The sequence below is a fragment of the Dryas octopetala genome, chromosome 2 (genome assembly GCF_963921425.1).
Source record: "Dryas octopetala chromosome 2, drDryOcto1.1, whole genome shotgun sequence".
Taxonomy (NCBI): Eukaryota; Viridiplantae; Streptophyta; class Magnoliopsida; order Rosales; family Rosaceae; genus Dryas; species Dryas octopetala.
Window position 1 is genome coordinate 17,226,854 of NC_141367.1, and position 26,634 is coordinate 17,253,487.

General features: G+C 35.9%; 2 protein-coding genes and 1 pseudogene across 3 annotated transcripts; all 3 read left to right on the forward strand.

Moving 5' to 3' along the window:
* The first annotated feature begins 424 nt into the window (after positions 1-424).
* PAP28 (purple acid phosphatase 28) lies at positions 425-4,689 on the forward strand. Of its 2 annotated transcripts, none has more exons than XM_086232288.1 (4): positions 425-725; positions 821-968; positions 3,194-3,528; positions 3,894-4,689. In XM_086232288.1, the coding sequence occupies exons 1-4, from the start codon at positions 528-530 to the stop codon at positions 4,368-4,370; spliced, it is 1,158 nt and encodes a 385-aa protein (XP_086088414.1). In that variant the 5' UTR covers positions 425-527; the 3' UTR covers positions 4,371-4,689. The 2 variants fall into 2 exon arrangements, with proteins under 2 accessions (XP_086088414.1, XP_086088413.1); XM_086232287.1 differs by having other exon boundaries at positions 3,101-3,528; positions 3,894-4,687.
* Positions 4,690-8,380: 3,691 nt separating this feature from the next.
* Positions 8,381-12,523, forward strand: LOC147293573 (uncharacterized). The gene is made up of 3 exons (XM_086234410.1): positions 8,381-9,210; positions 9,289-11,718; positions 11,936-12,523. Exons 1-3 carry the CDS (start codon positions 8,487-8,489, stop codon positions 12,280-12,282), a joined length of 3,501 nt encoding a protein of 1,166 aa, XP_086090536.1. The 5' UTR covers positions 8,381-8,486; the 3' UTR covers positions 12,283-12,523.
* Positions 12,524-14,425: 1,902 nt separating this feature from the next.
* On the forward strand, positions 14,426-26,146 carry LOC147293574 (putative LRR receptor-like serine/threonine-protein kinase At3g47570 pseudogene; annotated as a pseudogene).
* Positions 26,147-26,634: the final 488 nt, after the last annotated feature.

A 26,634-nucleotide genomic window follows, 5' to 3' on the forward strand; every position in this document is an offset into this window, starting at 1 on the left:
GATAAAAGTTGTAATGCTAGGGGAATCATTACCACAGAGCATAGAGGGAGATGTCATAAGCATCTATATCATAAAATCGATTTTCCTAATAGAAATGCATACATTTGTCTCATATAACACTACGGGATGGTGAGCCCTATTCTTGTAACTTCTTTTTCTTCATCTGATAAGTGATAACTGCTAAGTGCTAACTGCATTTAGTGGAGAATAAAAGACATCTTTTTCTAGTTTTTAACTAATTATTTTATTTTACAAGTTTACCCGTATTTTGCGTTAACAATTTTTTTTGTTGTTGTTAGAACGGTTAACTTATTAATATTATAACAAGTTTTTGTTAGAAAGAGGAGGTTATTTTAGTTAATTAACATCAGGATGACCCTCGCTTTTATAACCAGCAGACAAAACACAACGCAAATGACTCGAATCCCTTTCGAAAATTTTATCCGCTGCGTCACGCGGTCCGGTCCGCCAAAACCGGAACGCAACCCTCTCCGCCTCTCTGATTCTCAAAAGCTGAAGCAGCTTCAATGGAGTCTTATTCTTCTCCAGCTCCAAATTTTAAACACTCTCTCCTCTATTTGGTTTTCCTCTACGCCATTCTCTCGTTCCTCCACACCCAAATCTCTCACAAGTTACTAATAGGCCATCGACCTGTAAGAGTCAAGAAGACGAACCCAGATCTTCCTCTTCGCTTTCGCTCCGATGGGACCTTCAAAATCCTCCAGGTCTTTCATCGGTCTTTGACTCTCTCAGTTATTGCTTGATTTGATTTTTTTGTTGATGGGTTTTTTTTTTTTTTTGGTTCGAAAATGTGATTAAGGTGGCAGATATGCATTACGGGAATGGAGCGTTGACTCGCTGCCGAGACGTGTTGGAATCTGAGTTTGAGCACTGTTCTGATCTCAACACCTCTCGCTTCCTCAAGAGGATGATTGAAGCTGAAAAGCCTGACTTCATTGCTTTTACAGGTACCTTTTTTTTTTTTTTTTTGTTGTTGTTGTTGTTTTTTAGTTTAGAGCTACTGTTAAGCTGTAAAATATTTCCCAGGGCTTTTTTTATTTTTGGTGGATATTATTCTATGTTAACTAACTTAATGGGCCAAATGAATAGGCTTTGTGAAGATACACACATAAAACGAATTTGGTAGTAAGAATATTGCTAGTTATGGGCCTATGGCCACTTGGGTAATCTGGAAAATAGTTGTGATCTGTTCAAAAACATAAAAAGATTTTTAATTTTACCGATTAGAATGCTTATACAGTTATACTCAATCACCAATTGGAAATGAAGAGTAAGAGAAAAACTATAAAGAACTTGTTCTAAATTGAGGCATTCTTTCTATTTTGGGCCATTACTTTCTTTTTTCCACTTGGGTTTTTCTGGAAGTGTTAGAATAAAACACTTAATTCTGAAATGAGGCATTTTTTTTTCTGTTTTGGGCCATATTTTTATTTGGGCTTCTTAAAGTGTATGCATAATGGACATTCTAAAATGAGGCCTTTGCTCAAAATGTGGCCCAGGCCTTGCTCACCTTAGGCTTGGGTCGGCCCTGATCATGTTTATTGGAATTAAGAAGTTTGTGCACATTAGAAGTGGAGTTTTGAGATCATATATGTGTCATGCATGTATCATGAATATTCTACTTTGTGAAAGTTGTATGTTTAATTGGTGCATTATTAATTGGTTTAGCATTTCTTAAAGTTTTATGTTTTTAAATTGATTTCCATTGTTTCTGTAAATTTTAACAATATTTTCATCAATAATATTGACCAAAAAAAAAAAAAGAATTTTCATTAATACTGAATCATTGATATTTTCACTGATATTTCGATAAATATAAAATACCATTATTTTCACCAACCAGACATTTTCATGCTTGGTCTTAAGTTTGTAGTCCGTACACAACACAGTCAATAAACATGTCAAGTTAGTTTCAGGACTTTTTGATATGATAATTAAATAGGTAAAATTATGGTTGACTACTACTTTACATGAACCCGAAATGACACAACACGAACACCAACATGACACGACACAATTAGATTGCCACCCCTAAAATTGACCAATGATTTCTATGAATACTCTTACAAGAGAACCCACTTAATAAATGGAGAAATTTTGAAAACTAACCCAAATTGAAGTCAATAAAAGACTTTTAACCTCTTTTTTAAATTTTTAGAAATTTGACCCTCGAGTAGTGCTCGAGCTGCCCTCGAGAAGTGCTCGAACACCCCTTGAGCACTACTCGATAGGGTTCAAGTACTACTCGAGGGGGGTTTGAGCACTTCTTGAGACGAGCTCAAGTACTACTCGAGGGTTAAAATTCTAAACATTTTTAAAAAGGGTTAAAAGTCTTTAATGACAACCAAAATGGGTTAGTTTTCTAAATTTCTCTAGTAAATGGAACAAATAACACCTATACAATGATTATTCTTTAGTAAATATTTTGCTCTATTGTGGTTTCCGGTACAGAGAAATATATCATAGCTCTTATGAACCAATTGTGGTTTTTTCATTTTTGGAACCATTATAATTTTATTTTATACTGGAAACAACCAACTAGACTGGTAACCAAAATTTCATTAAACATCTAGACTAAGATTCGACCAAAAAAGGAAAGAAAAGAAATCTGGACTAAGAAAATATTCATATCAAGGCCCTGAAGTATGAATGTTTAAGCTAAAATCTTTTGAATTTCTCAAGGTTATCCTGTTAGGTGTAAGCTGTAGCCACCCGCATCTTCAGCTATCAGACTTTTTCCTTTTAAGCCAAGGTCTAAGTTCTGCATGCAGCATTTAAGAGGTGGGGAAAAGTTAAGAAATGGACTTAGTTGATCAGTTTATGCATCCTCTACATTTGGAGGGTTACAACAGGTCCCTGGATCCAGTAAACTTAATTCCTAAGAGATCTGGATCTTTCTGAATGTATGCCGGTATCATTTATTTGAAAATAGGTTACTTTACATCTAGTTAAACTTGATCCTGATTAGTTTGTCCTTTCTGATGAAGGCCAGTAACTCTCTCTCTCTCTCTCTCTCTCTCTCTCTCTCTCTCTCTCTCTCTCTTTCAAGTATTGATTTCAATTCAGTTCCTGTAAATAGGAGATAATATATTTGGGTCAAGCTCTATTGATGCTGCTGAATCCCTGCTTAAGGCATTTGGTCCTGCCATTGAATCTGGACTTCCATGGGCAGCAATTCTAGGAAACCACGACCAAGAATCTACAATGAATCGTGAAGAACTGATGTCTTTAATCTCCCTTATGGATTATTCAGTTTCACAAGTTAATCCGTTACCGGAAGATCTCTCTAATCTTTCAAAAGGAGGGGGCATGAAAGACATTGATGGCTTTGGCAATTATAATCTGAGAGTATATGGTGCCCCAGGTTCCCAATTGGCAAACAGTAGCATCCTCAATCTTTTCTTTCTTGACAGTGGTGACAGGGAGACTGTACAAGGAGTTCGAACTTACGGTTGGATTAAAGAATCTCAACTCCGCTGGCTTCGTGGTGTTTCTCAGGGATTTCAGGTATACATTCAACATATTCAATGCAATAAAGATACTTTGGCTGCATTTTCTTGCATCTCATCTGATTCATTCCAAATTGTTCTTATGAAAAGAATTGGGAAACTTTTCAGACTTGCTTTCTGAAGTGGCATTTTCATTAAATTCAAATTCATGCATACTTTTCCCTGATTTAAGTGGAAATGTGTTTTCTGTCTTGTCAAAGTCTTTTATCCCCACCCTTATTTGAAAACTACAATTCTATATCTGTATCCACTTGTTCATCCTATATTTCCCTCATTGCTTGCCATGTTCTTCAAATTCCCACAAGCTAGGGAGTTTTTGTGGATTTAGATCTCATTAACATGTTGCAGGTAACACCATAACAGGACCAAAATCAAAATCTAGATCACTCAGCCAATGATTTCACTCCAGATAAACCACCAGCCTTTGCATTTTTCCATATCCCAATTCCAGAGGTGCGGCAGCTGTGGTACAAAAAGATTGTTGGCCAGTTTCAGGAGGCTGTGGCATGTTCATCAGTGAACTCAGGAGTTCTACGGACCCTTGTATCCATGGGAGATGTGAAAGCTGTGTTCATGGGGCATGATCACACCAATGACTTTTGTGGGGATCTTGATGGTATTTGGTTTTGTTATGGTGGGGGGTTTGGATACCATGGTTATGGAAAGGTCGAGTGGCGGAGGAGGGCAAGGGTCATATTGGCACAACTTGGGAAGGGGGAGAAAGGGTGGATGGGAGTTGAGAGGATTAAGACATGGAAGCGTCTTGATGATGAGAAACTGAGCAAGATTGATGAGCAATTCTTGTGGGATTACAAGGATAATTCTGGTTGCAGCTTTTAGAAATATTGGAGCTGCCATTAAACCATGTTGTATATCCTCTTTCATTTTTGTTCTTGTTGTTGTTAATAGTACTCTTATCTCTGTTTTGTTCTTGTGTTATTGTATTGTGATTTAGGATTTATGATCTTTGTAATGCAATAGTCGGGCTAAGAAGGGAGGGTAATCCCTTGTTGTATATATAACTCAAAAGTGCTAGAAAAAAAAACAGTACATTTTTTATGCAAAAACCTCTTGTGGCATTCCCTCTTGCTTGTAATTTGAGCTTTTAATTGAGTTCATAATGATATGTGGCATTCCCTCATATACTTCTTGCAGTTGAGTTTTAAAATTGAATGTCTATTGGGAGAGGATGCAAAAGCTTTAAAGTTGTTTTTGAGCAGACCATGTTTAGGTTCCAGCGAAGAATCTTTATGTTGGGTTCCTTTGTAGAACAACCGTAATTTTTAATAATATCATCATACAATTCATTATTGTATGATAGTTTTTTTTTTTGCCCTCATTAATGTATGCATTTTATTTAATAGATGAAGAGAGAAACTTGTCTTTTGTGATGTCAAGTTAGTTCTTATTTCTATTATAGGTGAGTTTTTTCATAGATAAAATATGTACATGGACAATTGTTAATGAAACTTATTGTAATAAATTCCAACTAGATTGAGATTATGGTTAACAAAGTCCCTGGTTGGTAACCTTGTATTACTCGCCTTAATAACAATCCTCCACTACATTAATTTGCTAAAAGTAAAATGCTTCGCAATTTAGAAGCGGAAAAGATCTGCCAATGAATGAGGAGACTAAGAAAAAAGGGTTTATTTCATATTTAGTACCTAAACTTTGACCCTTATCTTAATGTGGTACTTAAACTTTTATTTGTCCCAATTGAGTACCTAAATTTTTATTTTGTGTCTAATAGGTACCAAAATGAATTTTTGTTAAAATTGTCAATAAAAATTATGGGCAATATAGTCAAAGTATATTTTAATTATTTTCTTTATATGTTTAAAATTATTAAAAAAAAACACACAACAAACAAAAAAAATTTAAAATTTAAAATAAAAAATAAATTTTTTGAAGTGACTATATTGCCCCTAACTTTTGTTGATAATTTTAACAGAAATTCATTTTGGTACCTATTAGACACAAAATAAAAGTTTAGGTACTCAATTGGGACAAATAAAAGTTTAGGTACCACAGTAAGACAATGGTCAAAGTTCAGGTACTAAATATGAAAAAAACCCAAGAAAAAATTGATTTTGATAAGAGATTGGGAAGGGAACAAGAACAACGTTTGGATCCTGCTAGTTTGTCAAAAAGTTAAGGAAAAATATATGGCTTGAGAACTCTTTTTAATGTAGGTGTGAAGATTGTACATACCATATGAACACTAGGTAAGAAATTCATTAGTTCACAAAAAAAGGCATTAGTTCTTATTACTTCCAAGCACTAGGAAGAAAATTCATCTGAGATTGTGAGACGTTTTCCTCTCAGCTTTTGCAAGCTTTGGGATCTGAGTTTTGTGTGTGTGTGGGGTTATTCCTTTTGTAGCTTAGTATTTATACCTCTTTTTGAAGTTAGGGTTTGTCATGATCCATTTGGATGGGTTCCACGTGTAGGGCCTCCCTTGATCCTCCTTTTGGCCATTACCTAACTTTGTACTATTGCCAGCTTAATAAATGCCTTATCTTGTCCTTTCCCAACTGGAATAGTGGCGTGGCAATGTTGTAAGAAATTAATGGACTTAGTCTTTGTTCTATTCGGATGCTAACAATGCTAATAATACTTAAGAGCCAAGTAATAGGAGTATTGATCAAACTACAATAGGAAATGTCCAACTAAGTCATATTCCTAATTAGAATGGGATTATGATGACTTAGATAGTGAGCTGCCCTATACTATAAACAACGCATTTATTAATCAGTCATTATATAGAGTTATACTAGGATTGAAATATAGATATCCTAATGGGAGGTACAAGATTTGATCAAGACTCTATATAGGCTCAGGTCCTTGGCCACACAGTTAATGAATCTATGCTATTTGGTACTCTGCCCCATATTGAGTAAAGCACTGCAGAAGGCTGTGTTGATTGGAAGACTTGTGCTCTTAGACTTCAAGATACTTGCTGCAGACGACATGGCTTCTTCAGATAAGTTTATTCTCACATGTGTTATCTTTATGCAATGGTGAATATACATGTCTAGTGTTTTTATGTTGTGTGTACATACAGAATATGTATAAAGTGTTTACAAATGTTACTTTTCAGAGCTTGTCCCCTGTATATGACATCACGAGGTTCCCTTTGTCAGCTTGTTTATTCCGGCTCAAATTGTAGTGTAACTTATTACGGCCTGAACTTGGTTGAGAACGCGTTATCTCGGCTGAAGAGTTGCGACTTCTTTTGACTGGCTCTGGTCTTTGTTGTTTCCATCTTCCACATGGCGACGTCAAGGTGGTGACGCGTGGCAAGTTATTTCTAGTACCAACAGGATGTTTTGGCTCGGTGTAAATGGGGACACTATCTGATGGACCAATTGTTGCTGTCAAAGTTCTCAATTTGCAAATGGAGGGTGCCCTTAAAAGTTTCAACTCAGAATGTAAGGTGTGGCGGACAATCCGGCATAGAAATCTTATCAAGGTTATAACTACATGCTCGAGCCCTGAGGCAAGAGCTTTGGTGCTGCAATACATGTCTAATGGTAGCCTTGAGAAGTGGTTATATTCTCACAACTACTGTCTAAATCTTCTTCAAAGAGTGAGCATAATGTTGATATTGCATCTGCTCTGGAATATCTACACCACTGCCAATCAGGAATCATAGTGCACTGTGATTTAAACTAGCAATATCCTTCTTGATGAAGACATGGTTGCACATGTGGGGGAGACTTTAAAATTTTGGCAAAAAATACGGATAAAACACAAACCAGAACTATTGGTACATTTGGCTAGGTTGCACCAGGTAAGTCCACAAATTTACATATTTGTTTGTTTGTGGCCAAGACAAACTAATTGTGGTTAATTGGTGGAATATATATTTAATAATAAGCATGCATGCATGGAAGTTGGCCTTCTGTCTTGGTCTTAATTAGATGGACTATGCATGTGGCATATTCATTTATTTTGTTTTTATTTGATCACATGTTATATTGATCATTGATGGCACTCTAATAATAATGAAGCATCGGAAGCATAGATGAAACTACGTTCAATATTTTTATGTTCAATGCATGCCTTGACAAACCCCCCACCTAATGCAGTCGACCGTTTTAACTTTTGATTGTTGTGACTGAACTGAACAGTTCTGTGTTTTGACCGAACACATTTTTGGAGCTCTTGCTGATTAATTCATACATGAAGATTCAACACCCAAAAGCTATTGGATTGCTGGAGAAAATAGTACGTGTTGGGTTTAAATTAGACTTGGCCCCTGCACTAAATGATTCAAAACAGAGGAAGGAAGAGCCAAAAAGGAGTGGGGCCCTGTACCCTTGTATGTTTTAGACAGTTTTCTCTCTACCTCTACTCTGAGACTTGGACAACAAAATATCTCAGTCCATTACAAGATATCAGCCACTAACAATAGCCACTGGTGGCAGTTCATCTGCCATACAAATGCAAATGGCAAAAGACTGAAATAGACATAAGATATATTGAAATGACAACATCAAATCATTTAAGTTTAACAAATAGTTGGGTCCATCGCTGAAATGTACTCTGTGATAGTAATCGAATTGAATGATAATTTAATTTGAGAAAAGAGAGAGACAATTTAAGGAAGAGGAAGAGGGAGAAGGCAGATGGGTAATTGGTAAACGGAAAAACACAAAAAAGCACACTATTACTTACTCCCCTAATAGATAGATTAGCTAGCATGGTGGAAATCGACCATGCACTTGATTTGGTTCAGGTCAAGGTCAAGCACTTGAAATCGACCCATGCATATATCAAAGTCTTGAGCTTTAATGGCACCCGTTTAGGTGGCACCGGGCAATTAAATTCGGCTTTCGCACCAGTTTAATTAGGTGGCATTAAATTCCATTCAGACACCTGCAGGAAAATGGCCGAGGGGAATGGATGAAAGAAGGATACACATGCTTAGATATTTAAAGGGATGCCCTCATGCCCTTGATAATAATTGATACAACAAACACACACTCATATCTGACCAACCAAACTTTAGCCTTTACCATGTTCATGAAAAACCCCCAAATTCTCTTTTTCTTTGGAATTGTGTTACTGCACTACTCATGCTTCCCTCACTTTCATTTGGCCATGTCTTCAGCAGCAGCAGCCACTTCCAACTTCACTGATCAATCTGCTCTCCTTGCCTTCAAATCAAAACTCACTTTTGATCCGACCAACACTGTCTTGGGTGGCAATTGGACCACCACAACAAGCTTCTGTAATTGGATTGGGGTCTCTTGTGGTAAACGCAGGCAAAGAGTCACTGCCTTGGAGCTCCCCTTCATTGGTCTTCAAGGCACCATTTCCCCTCTCATTGGCAATCTATCCTTCTTAGTCTCACTCAATCTCCAAAATAACGGCTTCTTTGGGTTCATCCCACATGAAATCAGTCGTTTACATCGCTTGAGGATACTTATACTGCAATATAACCAGTTGGAAGGAAACATCCCACCAACTTTACATCATTGCCAAAAGCTTCAAGTCATATCCCTTGCAGAAAACAGCCTAAGTGGTGTCATACCTAACGAGTTGGGTTTCTTGCCCAGTCTTGAGAAATTATATCTCGGAGCAAACAATTATACAGCCGGTGAATTTCCATCTTTTATGGGTAACATTTCAACATTACAAGAATTGAATCTGGCGAAGTGTGGCCTCACAGGTTCTTTCCCTTAATTCTTCTCTCCTTAACCTCTCTAGTTATTCTTTCTCTAATTATTGTAAATTATTAACATTTCAGGAATTCTTCCTGCGGATCTTTGCCGTTTCTGGCCTAATATTGAACTGCTTTCTGTTCATGGCAACAACCTTGTTGGCCAGATCCCTTCTACAATCGACAATTGCAAAGAGATTAGGAACCTAAGCCTGTCACTGAATATGCTTGTCGGAAGTATTCCAAAAGAGATTGGGAGTTTACAAAATCTTGAATATCTTTATCTTACTGGTAACAGCCTAACTGGCACTATACCTCCCACCATAGGTAACTTGTCCAATTTGAAGGTGTTTAATATGGTGGGAAATAAAATTACGGGAAGCATTCCGAGGGATTTGGGGAATCTTTCGAATCTATTTTCTTTGCTTTTAGGTAAAAATAGCCTAACTGGCACTATACCTCACACCATTGGTAACTTGTCCAACTTGAAGCAACTTTCTATACAACAAAACTACATTATGGGAAGTATTCCGAGGGATTTGGGGCACCTTTCTAACCTGTTTAATTTGGCTTTAACTAATAATAGCCTAACAGGTGAAATTCCTCAAGAAATTTTCAACATCTCCTCTTTACAAACTCTCAGCCTAGATTTCAATTCCCTTTCTGGAACTTTTCCTTCATTTAGTACTACTCGAGTTTTTCTTCCTAACATTGAATATATATATCTTTCTCTCAATCAAATTACAGGACATATCCCATCCTACATTTCTAATTTTACTAAGCTTACTGAGCTTGAACTTAACACAAACTTGCTCTACGGTCCAATACCCATGAATCTTGGTAGCATAAAAGGCCTTCAATACCTTAATTTGGAAAGAAATCAGTTAACAGGAGAACCTGGAATTCTTGAGCTTAGGTTCCTTTCTAGTTTATTCAATTGTACTTCACTGCAAAAATTATATTTAGATGAAATTCCTCTAAATGGCTCAATACCCGATACCTTTGGTTCCCTTCTGGAATTTTCTGCAAAAAGCTCCCAAATCAAAGGCCATATACCCAAGACAATTGGTTCTTGGAAAAATTTGACATATCTTGGTTTGGAGAACAACCATTTGAGTGGGCAAATACCACCATCAGTTGGAGGATTGGAGAGATTGCAAAGATTGTATCTTCAGAACAACAACATTGAAGGATTCATTCCGGATGAACTTTGTCTTTTGAGGAACTTAGGAGATCTATCACTAGCAAATAACAACATCTCTGGATTGATCCCAAATTGCATCGGAAACCTCACCGGCCTTCAAATAGTTCGACTAAATTCCAACAGATTGACTTCAATGGTACCAATGAATTTATTGAACCTTGAAAATCTGTTGTTCCTAAATTTGTCGTGCAACTCTTTCAGTGGAGACTTAACATCAGGAATGAGAAAGTCCAATGTTTTTGAGATGATGGATTTATCTTGGAACCAAATTAGTGGAAACATTCCAAGCATCATTGGAGCTTTCCAAAGCCTAAACTCTTTGAATTTGTCAAACAACTTGTTTATAGGACCTGTTCCACAAAGTTTTGGTGATTTGAAAGGATTGGAATTCTTGGACCTATCATACAATGATCTATCTGGCACAATACCAAAGTCTCTTGAATCACTCAAATATCTCAAGAATTTGAATTTCTCTTTCAATCAACTCTCTGGAGAGATTCCTTCTGGGGGACCTTTTGTCAACTTCACTGCCCAATCATTTTTGGAGAACAGAGCACTTTGTGGGAGAACAAATTTTGGAGTCTTACCTTGCACAACTCCTAGCACTCAAAAATCAAAGACGAAAAATCTTTTGCTCAAATATATTCTTCCTGCCATTGCATCAGCATTAATCCTAATAGCTCTCATTTATATGTACTTGACAAAGTATCAAAAAAGAAATGCAGGCATTCCAAGTTCAGTTGAATGGGTAGCAACAATTGAGCATAAAATGATATCATATCAAGAACTTCGTCGTGCTACAAATGACTTCTGCGAAAGCAACTCACTTGGAGTAGGAAGTTTTGGCTCTGTGTACAAGGGGATACTATCTGATGGAACAATTGTTGCTGTCAAAGTTCTTAATTTGCAAAGGGAGGGTGCCTTTAAAAGTTTTGATGCAGAATGTAATGTGTGGCGGGCAATCCGCCATAGAAATCTTATCAAGGTCATAACTGCATGCTCGAGCCCGGAGGTAAGAGCATTGGTGCTGCAATACATGTCAAATGGCAGCCTTGAGAAGTGGTTATACTCTCATAACTACTGTCTAAATCTTCTTCAAAGAGTGAGCATAATGGTTGATATTGCATCTGCTCTGGAATATCTTCATGGCCAATCAGAAATGGTAGTGCACTGTGATTTGAAGCCTAGCAATATCCTTCTCAATGAAGACATGGTTGCACATGTGGGAGACTTTGGACTTTCGAAAGTTCTGGCAAAAAATAAGGAAGCAACACAAACCCGAACTATTGGTACACTTGGCTACGTTGCACCAGGTTAGTCCAGTTATTTACATTTTTTTTTTTGTTTATTGCTAAAACAAAATTTTGTCTTGGTCGCATTTGCATATAAGTTTATTTGTACAAGTGTCCTAATTTTTGAGAACGAGTAAAATAATAAGTACAAGATTTACAAAATCATTGAATAATTAATTTATTTCCATATCAGTTTGAAGGTTAGATTAATTGCTTCACAATTGATGTGTGTCCACAGAGTATGGTTCTACAGGAAAAGTGTCCACAAGAGGTGATGTTTATAGCTTTGGGATTATGTTGTTGGAAATAATTGCAAGGAAAAAACCAACTGATGAAATGTTTGTTGGAGAGCTGAGTTTGAGGCAATGGATGAATGCGTCGCTCCCTTACAATGTTCTGGAGGTAGTGGATGTTGGTTTATTGAGCATAGAACAGGAAAGAGACGTGACTGTCACAAAAGATGTCATTTTCTCCATCATGAAAATAGGCTTGAAGTGTTCTGAAGAAGTGCCAGAGGAAAGAATGGACATTAGGGAGGTAGTGCCCAAGCTCATGAAAATAAAAGTGGCACTTGAAATTAAGTAGAAACAGGGGTGTTGAATTAATATCCATGTGACTATTTCCTTGGTTGTCCATGTGTGCACAAGTTTGTTGTTGTTCATCTTCCGGTTTATATATCTTTGGTACTTTTTAATCTTCCAAGCATCTTGGATCATTCAGCAACAGTAGTATTGCAATTAGTAATAAGCTTGAAATCACTTCAACTTTTTATATGTTAATATTATGAATAATAACAGTACTTATACCGAAGATATACTCTGCCATAGTCAATGCAAAAGAAACTAGCATATGTCTTATGGCTGCTATTTGAACACCCCCTCCCTTCTCACTACACCCCATTTACCCTTACACTCCGAATATAACTTTTTAATTTTTATAGTTTCTCACTAAACATCCCCAACAATATTCCCAAATACCTTCGCGTGCCTACACCCAAAAAAAAAAAAAATAATAAGAGCAACCCAAGACTTGAGACCCACCCCTGCCCCCAACCACTGGACTCGTCGTCCACTTTGTTGGTGTGCCTCCTCCCCTCTCTTTCTCTTTCTCTTTCTTTGCACCTCCCAGGCCAGCCTAGCTCCTTTTCTGTTCAGCATGGGAGGTGCGAAGAGAGAGGAAGGAAAGAGATCGATATAAAGAGAAAGAGGGAAAGAGAGAGGGGGAGGAATTGCACCCGACAGTTGGCGACAAGGGCGGTGATGTGGTGGGAGGAGGGGCTTTGGTTCCAGTTTTTTGATATTTTTTGTACAATTTGCTCTTTTGATATTGTGTTATTTTTATCATTGACAAAGTAATTGAGGGCGGTTTGTAGTGAGAAGGGAGAGTGTTAAAATAGCAGTTATCTATGTCTTTTAGGTGGCCTAATATGCCTCCTCTAGCACCCTCCAAGTAGCAATAATCTGCTTTTGTTGTCGTTGTTTCTCTTCTGCTCCACCTATATAATCAAGCACCCAATCTTGACTGGATTGAATGTGCACTTTATCAAGAGCTTGAACCTCAAGGTGAAAGTTTCACCTACTTATTGACACCTAGTATAAATAAGAGAGTCCTTAATTCTTATTTAGCTTGCCATATACTCATGAAATGTCACCCCTGTGTGAACGAATTTTGTTGAAAACTTAGGCTCAACACACCACAAACAATATCGTTTCATCCCAGATTTAAATTCGAGATTACACATTTTTAATTCTGCCATTCATTCAAGCTTTCCATCACTCATGAATTTGCGAGTCATTGTATTTAGCATAGCTCAACTGATGCTACTTGTGCTTGAAAAATAATTGGACCCTATCACCATAAAAATATTAGAACCAATATATATCAAATGTGATTTTTCTTTTTTTAGTAACAATTGGCATTCATGAATTCAATATATACCAACAGTGATTATTTTTTTAGTAACAACCGGCTTTCATGAGTTTTGAACTCAAGACCATCTTCAACTAAGGAAGGATTGGGTGTCATCAACTAGACCAAATAGTCATTAGCACCAAATGTGATTTCATAATAAATTGTGTGTGTGAAAATGTGTGTACACTATCCATATTCACCCCAATTGTATAGACCAACAATATGCTTATACCTGTCATTTCCATTAAAAAAGGAACCACCAAACATAAAGGAAAAAGAAAAAACAACGTCAACTTCTTCACCATTCTCCTCCCACTTCTCTCTCGTCACTGGTGGTCTTTGCCAACCTCCACCAACACCAACAATTACTCAAACAATAGAATTTTTTTGTATCCACAAGCAAATACACTACTGACCGTTATGCTAATTAATGTTATGTGTTGGACCCAAAAATCTTCGAAGAATAATTGTTTGGCCGACGGGTAATGTTGACTTGGGAATCGAACTTTGGATCTCGGAATTGGGATCTTCACCCTTTAATGGATCTTGATTTGCTTTGGACACAAGGTGGGGTACCCTCAAAAAATACTTTGACACTCAAGTTAGTGATTGTTCTAGTAATGCTTGCTGGATAAGAATTGCGTACCTTATCTCATAACGGGTTTCGTTATTTATACCAAAGTTTGCTTGGAGCGCAAATAGTTTATCTCTGTGCGTCGTGCTTCCCGTGCTTCACGCGAGACTTTCTTATTTCCCACGTTCCAATTATCCTCGAGCCTTTATTAATTTGTTGTCCACTCTTTAGGCTATCCCGTGAATGGACCCAGGTTTGGGTTCATTACTTCATCCCAGGTTCATCCTTTATTGGGTTCATCCCCTAATGGGCTATTCTCTAAATGGACTGTGAAAATGGACCGTGAATGATTTCCACCACATTATACGAAATAAAACCCATAATTTATTTTTATTTTTTCTGACAAATCACAAAGCAAATAGACTTGGATTATGGATTAAGCATATAGACTTCAAACCCCCAACACAAACCACTGTATAAAATGTTCCAGATCCTCACCAAATTAGTAAAATCAAGACAATGCATGTTCCTCTTGCTCTGTGGATGATGTTGTCAAACGATAGGGCAAGACAGTTTAAGCAACAATTAGATTAAGCATTTCTTGGATTATCAACAATGATCCGAAGTTTATGTCTAATGCTTTGGTGTCTAGTAAAAGATGATTTGGTGGAGGCTGGAAACAGCAACCTTAATCAGTAATCCAACGCTAAGGCACAGGAGAACAAAGTAGCTCACCCTTCTATCAATTTGATCCCAAAATCCCTAATTTCCCCAAATCTCACTTTCCAATTCCCAATCTGATCCAGTTCCTGCAATCAACCCCATCACCAATGTTCTACAACAACAGCATATCAATCGCAGTCTCCGATGAATTTGGAAGAGCTCCAGTAGTAGTGGCTCAGTGATAAATTTGGAGAAGGAAGACTTTTTTTTTTTTTTTTTTTTGTACGAGAACGATAGAGGAAACGGAGACAAACGTTTGAGACTTTTTTTTTTTGATAGGGATTAATGTCATTGTTCCACAAAGTTTTGTTGATTTGAAAGGATTGGAATTCTTGGACCTATCATACAATGATCTATCTGGCACAATACCAAAGTCTCTTGAATCAATCAAATATCTCAAGAATTTGAATTTCTCTTTCAATCAACTCTCTGGAGAGATTCCTTCTGGGGGACCTTTTGTCAACTTCACTGCCCAATCATTTTTGGAGAACAGAGCACTTTGTGGGAGAACAAATTTTGGAGTCTTACCTTGCACAACTCAAAAATCAAAGACAACACATCATTTGCTCAAATATATTCTTCCAACCATTGCATCAGCATTAATCCTAATAGCTCCCATTTATATGTACTTGACAAAGTTTCGAAAAAGAAATGCAGGCATTCCAAGTTCAGTTGAATGGGTAGAAAAAATTGAGCATAGAATGATATCATATCAAGAACTTCGTCGTGCTACAATTGACTTCTGCGAAAGCAACTTACTCGGAGTAGGAAGTTTTGGCTCTATGTACAAGGGTATATTATCTGATGGAACAATTGTTGCTGTCAAAGTTCTAAATTTGCAAATGGATGGTGCTTTTAGAAGTTTCGATGCAGAGTGTAAGGTGTGGCAAACAATCCGCAATAGAAATCTTATCAAGGTCATAACTGCTTGCTCCAGCCCTGAGCTAAGAGTATTGGTGCTGCAATACATGCCTAATGGCAGCCTTGAGAAGTGGTTATACTCTCACAACTACTGTCTAAATCTTCTCCAAAGAGTTAGCATAATGGTTGATATTGCATCTGCTTTGGAATATCTTCACCATGGCCATTCAGAAATGGTAGTGCACTGTGATTTGAAGCCTGGCAATATCCTTCTTGATGAAGACATGGTTGCACATGTGGGAGACTTTGGTCTTATGAAAATTTTGGCAAAAAATAAGCATGCAACACAAACCAGAACTATTGGTACACTTGGCTACGTTGCACCAGGTAAGTCCAATGCTGCATTTCTTTTTTGGTAAAGTAATTGTGGAGAGAATTATAAGCACATAAGTTTTCCTTCTGCATGTCTTGGTTTTAATTACAGGGGATAGGCTTAATTTTTATTTTATGGAATGGACCTTAATTAGATGCATTATAAGTTACATTTAAGAATCAGATTAATCATTTGATTGCTTAATTTGTTTTGTTAGATTATCACTAGATACTATTCTGTAATGAAACTCTCATTTTCTATGGCGTAAAGTGCTAAAGAGTATAAAAAGACAATGTGTTAACCATGATAATAATCAACTATAAAAAGTCAATTTTCTATACAGTAGCATGTTTAATTTAACCGTTGTATTTTTACATTTTAATGACTTGATTATTATTTTCATGAAATTGATTTGTTATATTAATGAAAAGTGATAAAAGATAAAAGTAACTTTGGGTCATTTTGATGCATAAAATATATAGTTGCCTAGCAAAAGTATGGATAAGCATATAAACCATCAACCATGTTGGCCCATCGAAACGTACTAGAATAACTAGTAGAGCTATGGATATCCAAAATTATGTTTTTAAGTAGACATGAATTTGTACATGTATATAGGTATAGTGCTTCAGTTTATGCGCATATATATATATATATGATCATAAGCCACTACTACAAAAAAACGTAATATATAACGGATTTTATCCGTTGTGTAAGTTGCCAAAATATCGTCGTCTAATCGACCGATGTTTATTGGGGTATCAATAGACAACGGATAATTTAAAACCGTTGTATATACACTCTCAAAAATCAATGATTTAGGAGATACCGTTGTTGCGTACTTATCTAGACATCGATTTTTATTTAAAGACCGATGTGTACTAATAGGCGAGACAACGGTTTCTATACCCTAATGCATGTATTTTACAACTTTTTTAAGTATAAACACAAGGTGAAATAGCCATTAAGCTAGACAACGGTTTATGTATAATAACCGTTGTGTAAAATAACAATTTCAATTTACTTTTGATGTATATAATGCTTTGGTACATATATCGGTTTCTATTGAAAACCGTTGTAGGACGACACTTTAAACAATGGTTTTTGAACAATATATTGTTGTATTATGTACATGTTTACATATATTTTTAGAAGCTCTCAATTGTCTTTGATATATTACCACAATGCAATTATGAACATGCACAACCTGAGATGAGTTTTTTTGGTAACATCTAGATAAAAAGTAATTAATAATATTATCAACTTTTTCAATTTACAAAGTCAGAATGTATCAAAGAAATACATGTATATTATTCATCCCTCACAAAATAAAATGTTTTGCTGCCCCTAATGACCAAGTCAATATATGTACAACATAGATAAAGTAAAAACATGAGAAACCATTGTTACCCCCAAAAACCTTCCATGAAGATAATAAGAGAAAAATAAACCGAGAGAGCAAGAGACTACTCATTGTGCCTTTGGTGCAGATGGACCGACAACCAAAGCATTTTGAGCTCCTTCCGTCTTTGAATCCCTACAGAAAAATAGGCAAATAGACTCATTAATTAAAGAAAAATCAAAGTCTGTGTAAATAAGACACATCATTGAAAATTCTATTATAAAATAAATCATATGTCACTTGGGAGATGTTGAAACTCATGGCTGCATGAATATGATACTCATTTAAATTTAAATTGACAAGGATAAAAGACTTAGCAGCTTACCTTGATATAAGCCTTGTAGTAATCTTTAATGGTTGGGTGAACACAAATACATTTGCCTTGATAAACACATACACAAAAAAATAATGAGCAGAACAGGGACCATCACTGAACACAAATGCTCTAAGAGTGCCCACTGATTTTGTAATGATTCGCATGCTGGCTTAAGCTGGCCTAAGCTGGACTAAGTATTGTCCTACGTTTGGTGCTGCAGCAGACTAAGAAGATGAACTTTTAAAAAAATGATGACCTATGTTTGGTGCTGTATCGGACTAAAATATATTATTTTTTTAAAATAATAAAATATAACCATAATGAATTTGTTCTAATGCTTCAAATAAGTCTGTGCACAAATCATGTTTGGTCCATTTTCCTAATGCCCAACTTATTATTTGAGTAATCATGCAAGCTTTAAAATTTCATTCTGATCCAGTATTCAATCCCACAACAAATTAGAATACAAAGCTAGGCTTGAGGTTCGGACCTCACCCTTTAGGACCGGACCTCCAGTAAGATTGGATTTAGAACTTTAAGTTTGAGGTCCGGACCTCACCCTTGAGGATCGGACCTCCAGTAAGATTGGTGTTTGAGACCTAGGCTTGAGGTTCGAACCTCCAGTGGCGAACTTAGTTTTCTGTCAACATGAAGCTGAGCAACCAAGACTAAACAAAAGGAAATTAACAACATTTTCAACAACTAAAATACTGATTCAACTAACACCAAATCAATAAACAAACCGCATATCAATAAACAAAATCAATAAACTCATATCAGTAAACCAAAACAATAAAGATCAAGCAAAATAAATAAGCACATATCAGTAAACTCATATCAATAAGCCCATATAATTTACAAAATCAATAAACAAACCGCATATTAGTAAAACCCAATAAACCTCATATCAGTAAAATCAATCACAAACCAGAGAATTTAACACAACCCATGAATATTGACTAAACCCAGAAAAATACCCCAAATTTTTATCAAGTCACAATAACTTCTCCCAGAACCAGAACAAGAATAAGAGAGACAGAGCATGTGAGAGAGAGGAAATGAACACAAACCTGCATGAAGAAGATCGAAGAACAGAGCGAGCGAAGATGGAAGATGGAAGAACTGGAGGCAGCGTGACTTGTCTAGAACTTGGAGAAGTTTCTTATTATGAGTAAATCAGTACAATTTAGATCATACATGAACTTGCAACAATTTTATGCAGTGTCATGTTAGGATTAAATTGAGGATATAGATCAAGATTTTAAGTTAGGTAATCATAGAAATTTAATAAATTAACCTTTATTATGAATCCTCACCTCCGGAGCCTGGAAGCCTTTAGTTCCAATACAAGGACCTTCTCTAATTTGCTTTCCACTATATATTCATAAAAAATTAAATATGGCAAACTGAAGTAAAGACATTGTTTAGTCCAACCAGATTGTCCAATTTACTAAAAGGAACAAACCTTTGTTTCTTATCAAGTCTGCACTACTGACACCATTTCCATCAATCGAAAATATGGCATATGTTCCTGAAAGGACAAGAAACACAAAGTTGAATAATATGAGTTGACAGCTGCATGTGTTAACTCAAAGTCTCAGAGAGGAATGGTTCATTATGCAAGTTCGATCTTCCAAAAAATCTAACCAGGTCCAGGACTATTTCATTTAATAGCATAATACTACTGACCAATTATTTATTAGGAGAGGTAAAATCAAGTAAACAGAAGGAAACAAGGCCAAGTATTTTCTGCCAAGAATTATGTTATGGAAGAGGAACAACATACTCGCAATTTGCCATTGTCAATGTTTTGAATGCAGGTTTTGGCAAATAAAAATGAATACTAGCCTACCAAGGTTCTTTAACTTGGGAGACAAAATACTATAAACTTGCAAGTGCCAAAGCAACATAAGCATATGTGCCTTACTTGGTTGAAACAGAGCCCCAAGCTCCTGCTATAAAAGTCAGCATATTTAACCATAAACATGCCACAGTCAAACCTGTTATCAACAATTAATTGAAGACATTTTAATTGAGGTACATATTTCACATATATATATATGAGTAAGTTTCTCATCATTGATTTTTAAATCATATCCCACTTTTAATTTGCCCGCAAAAATATGCAAATTAGCTTCCTCATTTTACATCTTTTCCCTGCGATACTAGTATGACTAGAAAACTTCAGACAAATACATTTAGCATGTATAAGCAAATGCTGTTTTTTTTCTCTACATGAATGTCTGTGTGAACAAACAGAATTTAATGAAAGAAAAAATGTATCTAGGCGAACAATCAACTAGTGACCATCCAACAAATTAAATAAAATCTAGGTTCAGTATACTAAAGCATGCCAACAGTAAATCAAGATGCATGGAGGAGATGAAAAGCTTACTAGTATTTCCATACTTATGCATATCCTGTCAAACATAGAAAAAAAAAATGAAAAAAAAGAAGAAGAAAGAAACAACAGATTTCAACATGTTGAAAGTAGGTAAATAAATCAGTGAAACAAACGAAAAATATAATAAAATACCAATAATTAATTATAACTAACCATGGCAATATTGAAATCAATGAGGTAACCTTTGTACGTTGATCGACCTTATGAGAGAGTAGGAAATTGCCAGGTTTAACATCTCTATGTACTATTCCCTATGAATGCATAAAAAAGTATTTTAGAACCTTTTACAAAATGCTCTTGAATCCAAAGAGAATATACATATATACGTACTTGCTTAAGAATATCAAGTAAGGAACTTAATTGCATCTAGATGATTAAACAATCAGAATATTGCAAGTAAAACATGGGAACAACCTATTAATCCTTTGGAGAAAATTTAAATATAATGCAATTGAATGAAGTAACATAAAACTACTGGCTTTCAAATATAATCTACCTATTAATTAATCCCAGAAGAATCAAATGAATTGTGTGCACGGAACACTTTATAATAAGAGAAGGAAACTATAGAATCAATTATGAATCAATTTCAAACCTCTCTTTGTGGGGTCTCCCCATTGAACAAGGACATGGCAACCCCTGTTAATGTGATGGCACCTATGGCACCAACAAGACCAATCCCTGCACACATAAGCCAATACCAAAATAAAGAGAATTCAAAGAAGAAACAATACCCCTACAATCAAAAGTAAATCTAAAGAAATAAAGATAGATCTCAGCAAAACTTTCTTCTTCCTACTACTCATCATCAGGTTCTTAGAGCTCTATAGAAATCCAGTTCCGCTCATCATCAAAACAAATAATAAATTAAAAAAGAAATCAAGTAAAATACATAAATCATCAAATTAGGATATGAAAGTAATAGTGAAAAAAAAATCTTGAAATACTCTTAAATAAGCAAGTAAAATATCCCAAAGTCTTTCCTTTTCTCTTTGGCCATGCAATAAGATTCAAAATAGTTATCTTTAGATAGGCCAAAATGTCCACTATTCAGGGAAGATATGAGAACAAAGGGATACCTTGATTAGGAAAAGTGTCCACTATACGTACAACTTCATCCCTAGACATGCTATCTTTCTCATGAATTTTGTGAACAATATTAATGATATCCTCATAGTTAGGCTTCTCTCCTTAGCAAAAAAAAAAAAAAGGAGCATTGACCTTTGATTGGCTGCCCGCAGAAAATAAATGGACTCTGGGCTTTGTTTTTATGCAACCTAATACCTTGAAAAAAAAAAAAAAAAAAAAGGAGTTTAGTTAGCTACTAGCAAAGGTGTAGAGCAAGTTCAGAACAATCTAAAAGGAGTAAAGAAAAAAAACCATTGCAACAAGATGGAATCACTTGATCACCTCCACCGGTTGGACTTCTTGCAAGTATCAAACCCAATGTTGTTTTAACAAGTTGCTGCAAACAAAATGTGGCATATTGTATTTGTATAAGACAAAATGTTATTAAACAAAGAAAATTGCAGAAAAATGAAATATTGCAGCAAGATGAAATAGCATGATTGCACGTGATCACGTTTTGACCTCTTGGTTCCACTTCTTGGACTTCTATCAAAACCAATATGAGATTTTGTTTTAGCAACTTGCTACAAACAAAAGATGGTTAAGACAAAATGGTCATGGAAAAAAAAAAAAAAAACAAAACAAAGAGCAGATGCACTGGCAAGTAAAAAGACAATATGCACTTCTCTCTATGTATATATTCTGAGCACACAAATGCATGCACACACACGGATGAACGGGAGAAGCTACTAGCTATCCATTAATGGTATAAGGGGACTTCACTATTTACAGAAATGAGAAACCATTTTCCAGTAACCAACCTCAATCTATATATGACACACAATGAATAAAAAATAAAAATAAAAACCTACTGAAAAACAACTATCAAGGTATGGTAATGATTGGCTTACCTTATCAAGTTTCAAAAATCTTATATGGCTCTCTGAACATATTTATCACAGTCATCAAAGAAGAAACCAATACCTCTAAAATCAAAAGTAAAGTTCAAGAAATAAATATATATCTCAGAAAAATGAAATAAAGAAAAAATCAACCATAGACCCATTCATCAGATCAACAAACCAAACCCTAGACCTGCCCATTCATCAAATCAACAAACCAAACCTAAACCCATTCATAAATCAACCATAGACAACCAAAGAAATGCCCAAATATTAACAAAATCCAAGACTAAATTAGCTAAAACAAGAATATTAAAGAACCCATACAACTTAGCCAGAATGATGCGCGACAAGATCGATCTAAGGGGAGAAAAAATAGGAAAATTTTGGATCAATCTAAGGTGATGAGCGAGTGGAGTACGCAGCTGAGGAAGATGGCAAGAGAGAAGCTCATGGGGTTGTGAAATCGCAACTAGGGCTTCATGAAGGGTAGGAGATACACCTCTGAGGAAATAAAGAGAGAGACTGAGAAGTGAGAATGAGAGACAGATAGATAGAGGAATTAGTGAGACTCTGAGAGGGATCTGGCTGGGAGCTTGGGATCGAGGGACTTTTGTCTAAGTTAGAGGGCTGGAAAGATGGAGATCGAACAATTTGGGTTAAAGAGCAATGAAGAAGGAGATGGAGAAGTCAGAGGGGCTTTGACCAAAACGGGAGTTAAGGTGCGATAACCTTTTTCATTAATTGTAGCGTGTTTTACCAAAATACAAAGACCCGCAAAATTGCCAAATTTTTTTTAACTTAACCAACACAACGGTTTTGCCTAAAACTATTGTGTTTAACAAATCAAGAAAACCATAAGAACAAAAACCATGGCATATTATCACTTCATATAACGGTTTACAAAAAAGCGTTATATGGTAAATTAAGATAACGGACAAAACAAGAACCGTTGTCTATTGACCAATGTCTATTTACGATTTTGTAGTAGTGAGCATGCACATCGTCTCTTTCTACTGAAATTTGAAGGTTGATACTCTCGGTGGTGTACACTAAACACTCATTTTGGATTATTTGTTTTATAATTGATGTGTCCACAGAGTATGGTTCTACAGGAAAAGTGTCTATTAAAGGTGATGTTTATAGCTATGGGATAATGTTGTTCGAAATAATTGTGAGAAAAAAAACCCATAGATGAAATGTTCTCTGGAGAAGAAACTTTGCAGCAATGGATGAGTGTGTCACTCTCTAACAATTTTTTGGAACTAGTGGATGTTGGTTTATTGAGTATAGAACACGAAAGAGATGTGAATGCCACAAAAGATGTCATTTTTTCCATCATGGAAATAGGATTGAGCTGTTCGGAAGACGTCCCAGAGGAAAGAATGGACATTCAAGATGTAGTGCCCAAGCTCATCAAAATAAAATTGGCACTTGAAAATAGAAGCAGGGGTGTTTAACATCCATGCATGCATGCGATTATTGCCTTGTTTAATTGTGAGTGCGCAACTTTGTTGTTGTTCATTTTAATCTTTGGTAGAGGGGCATGTACCGTTTTTCAATTCCTAATTCACCTTTTATTTGCTTCTTGTTGTTTCTTCCGAGGTATTGACTGACGTCCCCCACGTTGTAGCTTTGGTGTTTTCGTTTATCAATAAATTATCAATCTTTGGTACTTTTAAATTTTATTTTTCTTTCAGAAGAGGGTTCAAACCCGGGTGTGTAGGGAAATACTTTTTAATTTATTTTATCACACAATTTTTGTGTGCTTCTACATTATGGATAAAAATACATAGTTGGTTCGTGTCTTTTGACAAAAAATCATATTTAGTTCTTGTAATTTAAATTTTATCAATTTGATCTTTGTGTTTTATGTCTATGGGTCACCCAATTTGTCTCCTCAATAAAAATGTATTATTTTCTCGTAGTTTCCTTCTCTTTTACGACAAAAGCAAGCATGCACATCATTCTGACTAGATTGAATTGAAGTGCCATCTTACTTAATAAAAAAACTTGAACTTGAAGCTAGCTCCACATGCTCATTGACACCGAGCAATCTGTGACATACAAGTCTTTCTCTTATGTTTTTAGATTGAGTAATTTAATTAAATAGCCCCTTTTAATCATAATTAAGCTTTTTTGATCCCTTTGTTCCAAAACTTATTTTTATAGCTCTTTTGTATTTTCAGTGACTAAACTACCCCTCTATATATATACTTTATAAATTGGAAATTCCACTAGGAGACCAAAAAGTCCACATCTCTCTCCTCCCTCCCTCCCTCCCTCCCTCCCTCACGATGGCTCTTTAATGAACAAAAACCAGATCTGAAAAAAGAAAAGAAAAAAAAAAAAGAAGCTATTATAGCTCATCAAATATAGCTTGACCCAAAAGAAATTAACAGAAAAAAAATAGATCTTATTTGCCCAAAAATTAAATTTCCTATAGCTCTTTGATGAACAAAAACCAGATCTATAGCTTTGCCCAAAAACCATGGATAATTTTATTAAAGAACCCTTTTAAATACCCGGCCCTTAAACTTTTTGGCCCCCTAACCCGAAACTTAACAGTAATGATCCTTTTACATTTTTCAGACCAAAATACCCCTTTATGTAAAAATGTTGCCACAGTCCACCATGTGTCTAACCAAAAATTTGACAAATTGCTACATGTGCTCATGAGGTCGCCACATGGTCACCACAAGTCGATTTGTGTCGACCACAAATTCCACCATGTGTCGGCCACAAATTCGATCCACAAGTTCAACCATATGCTATAGCACCACCATGTTTCTAGGCCACCATATTTTCACCAGAAATTATGCCACTTTGCCAAACCTAATCAGAAATTTTTAGCTTTGAGGCTCCACCAATTTTTCAATTCAATTTCCACCTTCACATTCAAGCAAAAGCCAGAAAGAAAACAAGATGATCGAGCAGCATCATTTTATTCACGCATTATCTATAGCTTCTCTGCACTCTGCAAATTGTACCAATACCATGCATCTACTTCTAAAACCAATCACATCCATAGCAGATATAATCATGATAATGAATTGATGAGATATCTGATGATTAATAATATATAGCAGAACTAAGGTATCCATTAAATGATCACATGGTTTAATATATCATATATAGTTGCAAAATGTAAGACGCAAATAGAATTTATATATAACCATTTGTCCCAATCAATGATATCTTATAATAAAAGTTAATAAAAAACAATGATTCTTCAGAATCTAATCCATTTTAACATGAGTATATACGTACTCCTGCTTGTGTTTGTATAAATGTATATCATCATTAGCATTCATATATATTATCTCTTTAGTTGTACTGAAATTTGAAGGTTAGATTAACTGTTTCACAATTGATGTGTGTCCACAGAGTATGGTTCTGCAGGAAAAGTGTCCACAAAAGGCGATGTTTATAGCTATGGGATTATGTTGCTCGAAATTATTGCGAGAAAAAACCCCATGGATGAAATGTTTTTTGGAGAGCTGAGTTTGAGACAATGGGTGAATGCATCGCTCCCTTACAATGTTCTGGAGGTAGTGGATGTTGACTTACTGAGCATAGAAGAGGGAAGATGTGTAGAGGGAAAAGATGTAAATGCCACAAAAAATATCATTTTGTTTATCATAGAAATAAGCTTGAGGTGTTCTGAAGAAGTGGCAGAGAACAGAATGGGCATTAGGGAGGTAGTGCCCAAGGTCATGCAAATAAAATTGGCACTTGAAATTAGAAAGAAGGGTGTTTAATTAATATCCATGAGACTTTTTCCTTGGTTGTCCATGTGCGCACAAATTTTTTGTTGTTCATTTTTTGAGTTTATCTTTAGTGCTTTTTAATTTGTTGTATTACTCAATTTTTGTGTGCTATTGTAAACCATTGACTTTATGTATTACTCAGTTTATCCTTTATCAAAACTCTAGCCGTCACCCTCAAATGCTCTCTCCTCTCTCCTCAATCCTATCTCTCTTAGCCAATGTTTTCCAGGGGTGGGGGTGGTGGCTCCTGTGCTCCTCACAGGCCTGTTGCTCCTACCCCCTCCTCTCATTTCTCCTTTTCTTCTTCACTTATGGAATACTTTCCTTCCTCTTTGTGAGAGCTTTTTCATCTCTCTCTATGTGAGTTTTTTCATCTCAATAAAGGAGAGCTTTTCTTATCGCTCTGGTTTGGTCTGCCCATGGCGTTGTGCACGATCTGCGCGTTGTGCGGCATCGAATCTTGCTTTAGAGATGATTAGTTGCTCTCTGAAGGGATTTCTTCCAGTTTGGCTCTGGTTCTTGTCACACTGTGTACGGAGGTCACTATACTCGCTGGTACCAGTCCTACAAGTTATTATTATCCGATCCGCCACCTTGGTCTACTGTCAGACTCGATTTAGAGATGTTGGCTGG

Excerpts from the sequence above, each read along its gene's own strand:
- PAP28 (XM_086232287.1), top strand. The coding sequence starts at position 528 with ATGGAGTCTTATTCTTCTCCAGCTCCAAATTTTAAACACTCTCTCCTC. Across the intron at positions 726-820 it reads GGACCTTCAAAATCCTCCAG|GTGGCAGATATGCATTACGG; the intron begins GTCTTTCATCGG and ends AATGTGATTAAG. Across the intron at positions 969-3,100 it reads TGACTTCATTGCTTTTACAG|GAGATAATATATTTGGGTCA; the intron begins GTACCTTTTTTT and ends TCCTGTAAATAG.
- LOC147293573 (XM_086234410.1), top strand. The coding sequence starts at position 8,487 with ATGCCCTTGATAATAATTGATACAACAAACACACACTCATATCTGACC. Across the intron at positions 9,211-9,288 it reads GGCGAAGTGTGGCCTCACAG|GAATTCTTCCTGCGGATCTT; the intron begins GTTCTTTCCCTT and ends TTAACATTTCAG. Across the intron at positions 11,719-11,935 it reads ACTTGGCTACGTTGCACCAG|AGTATGGTTCTACAGGAAAA; the intron begins GTTAGTCCAGTT and ends GTGTGTCCACAG.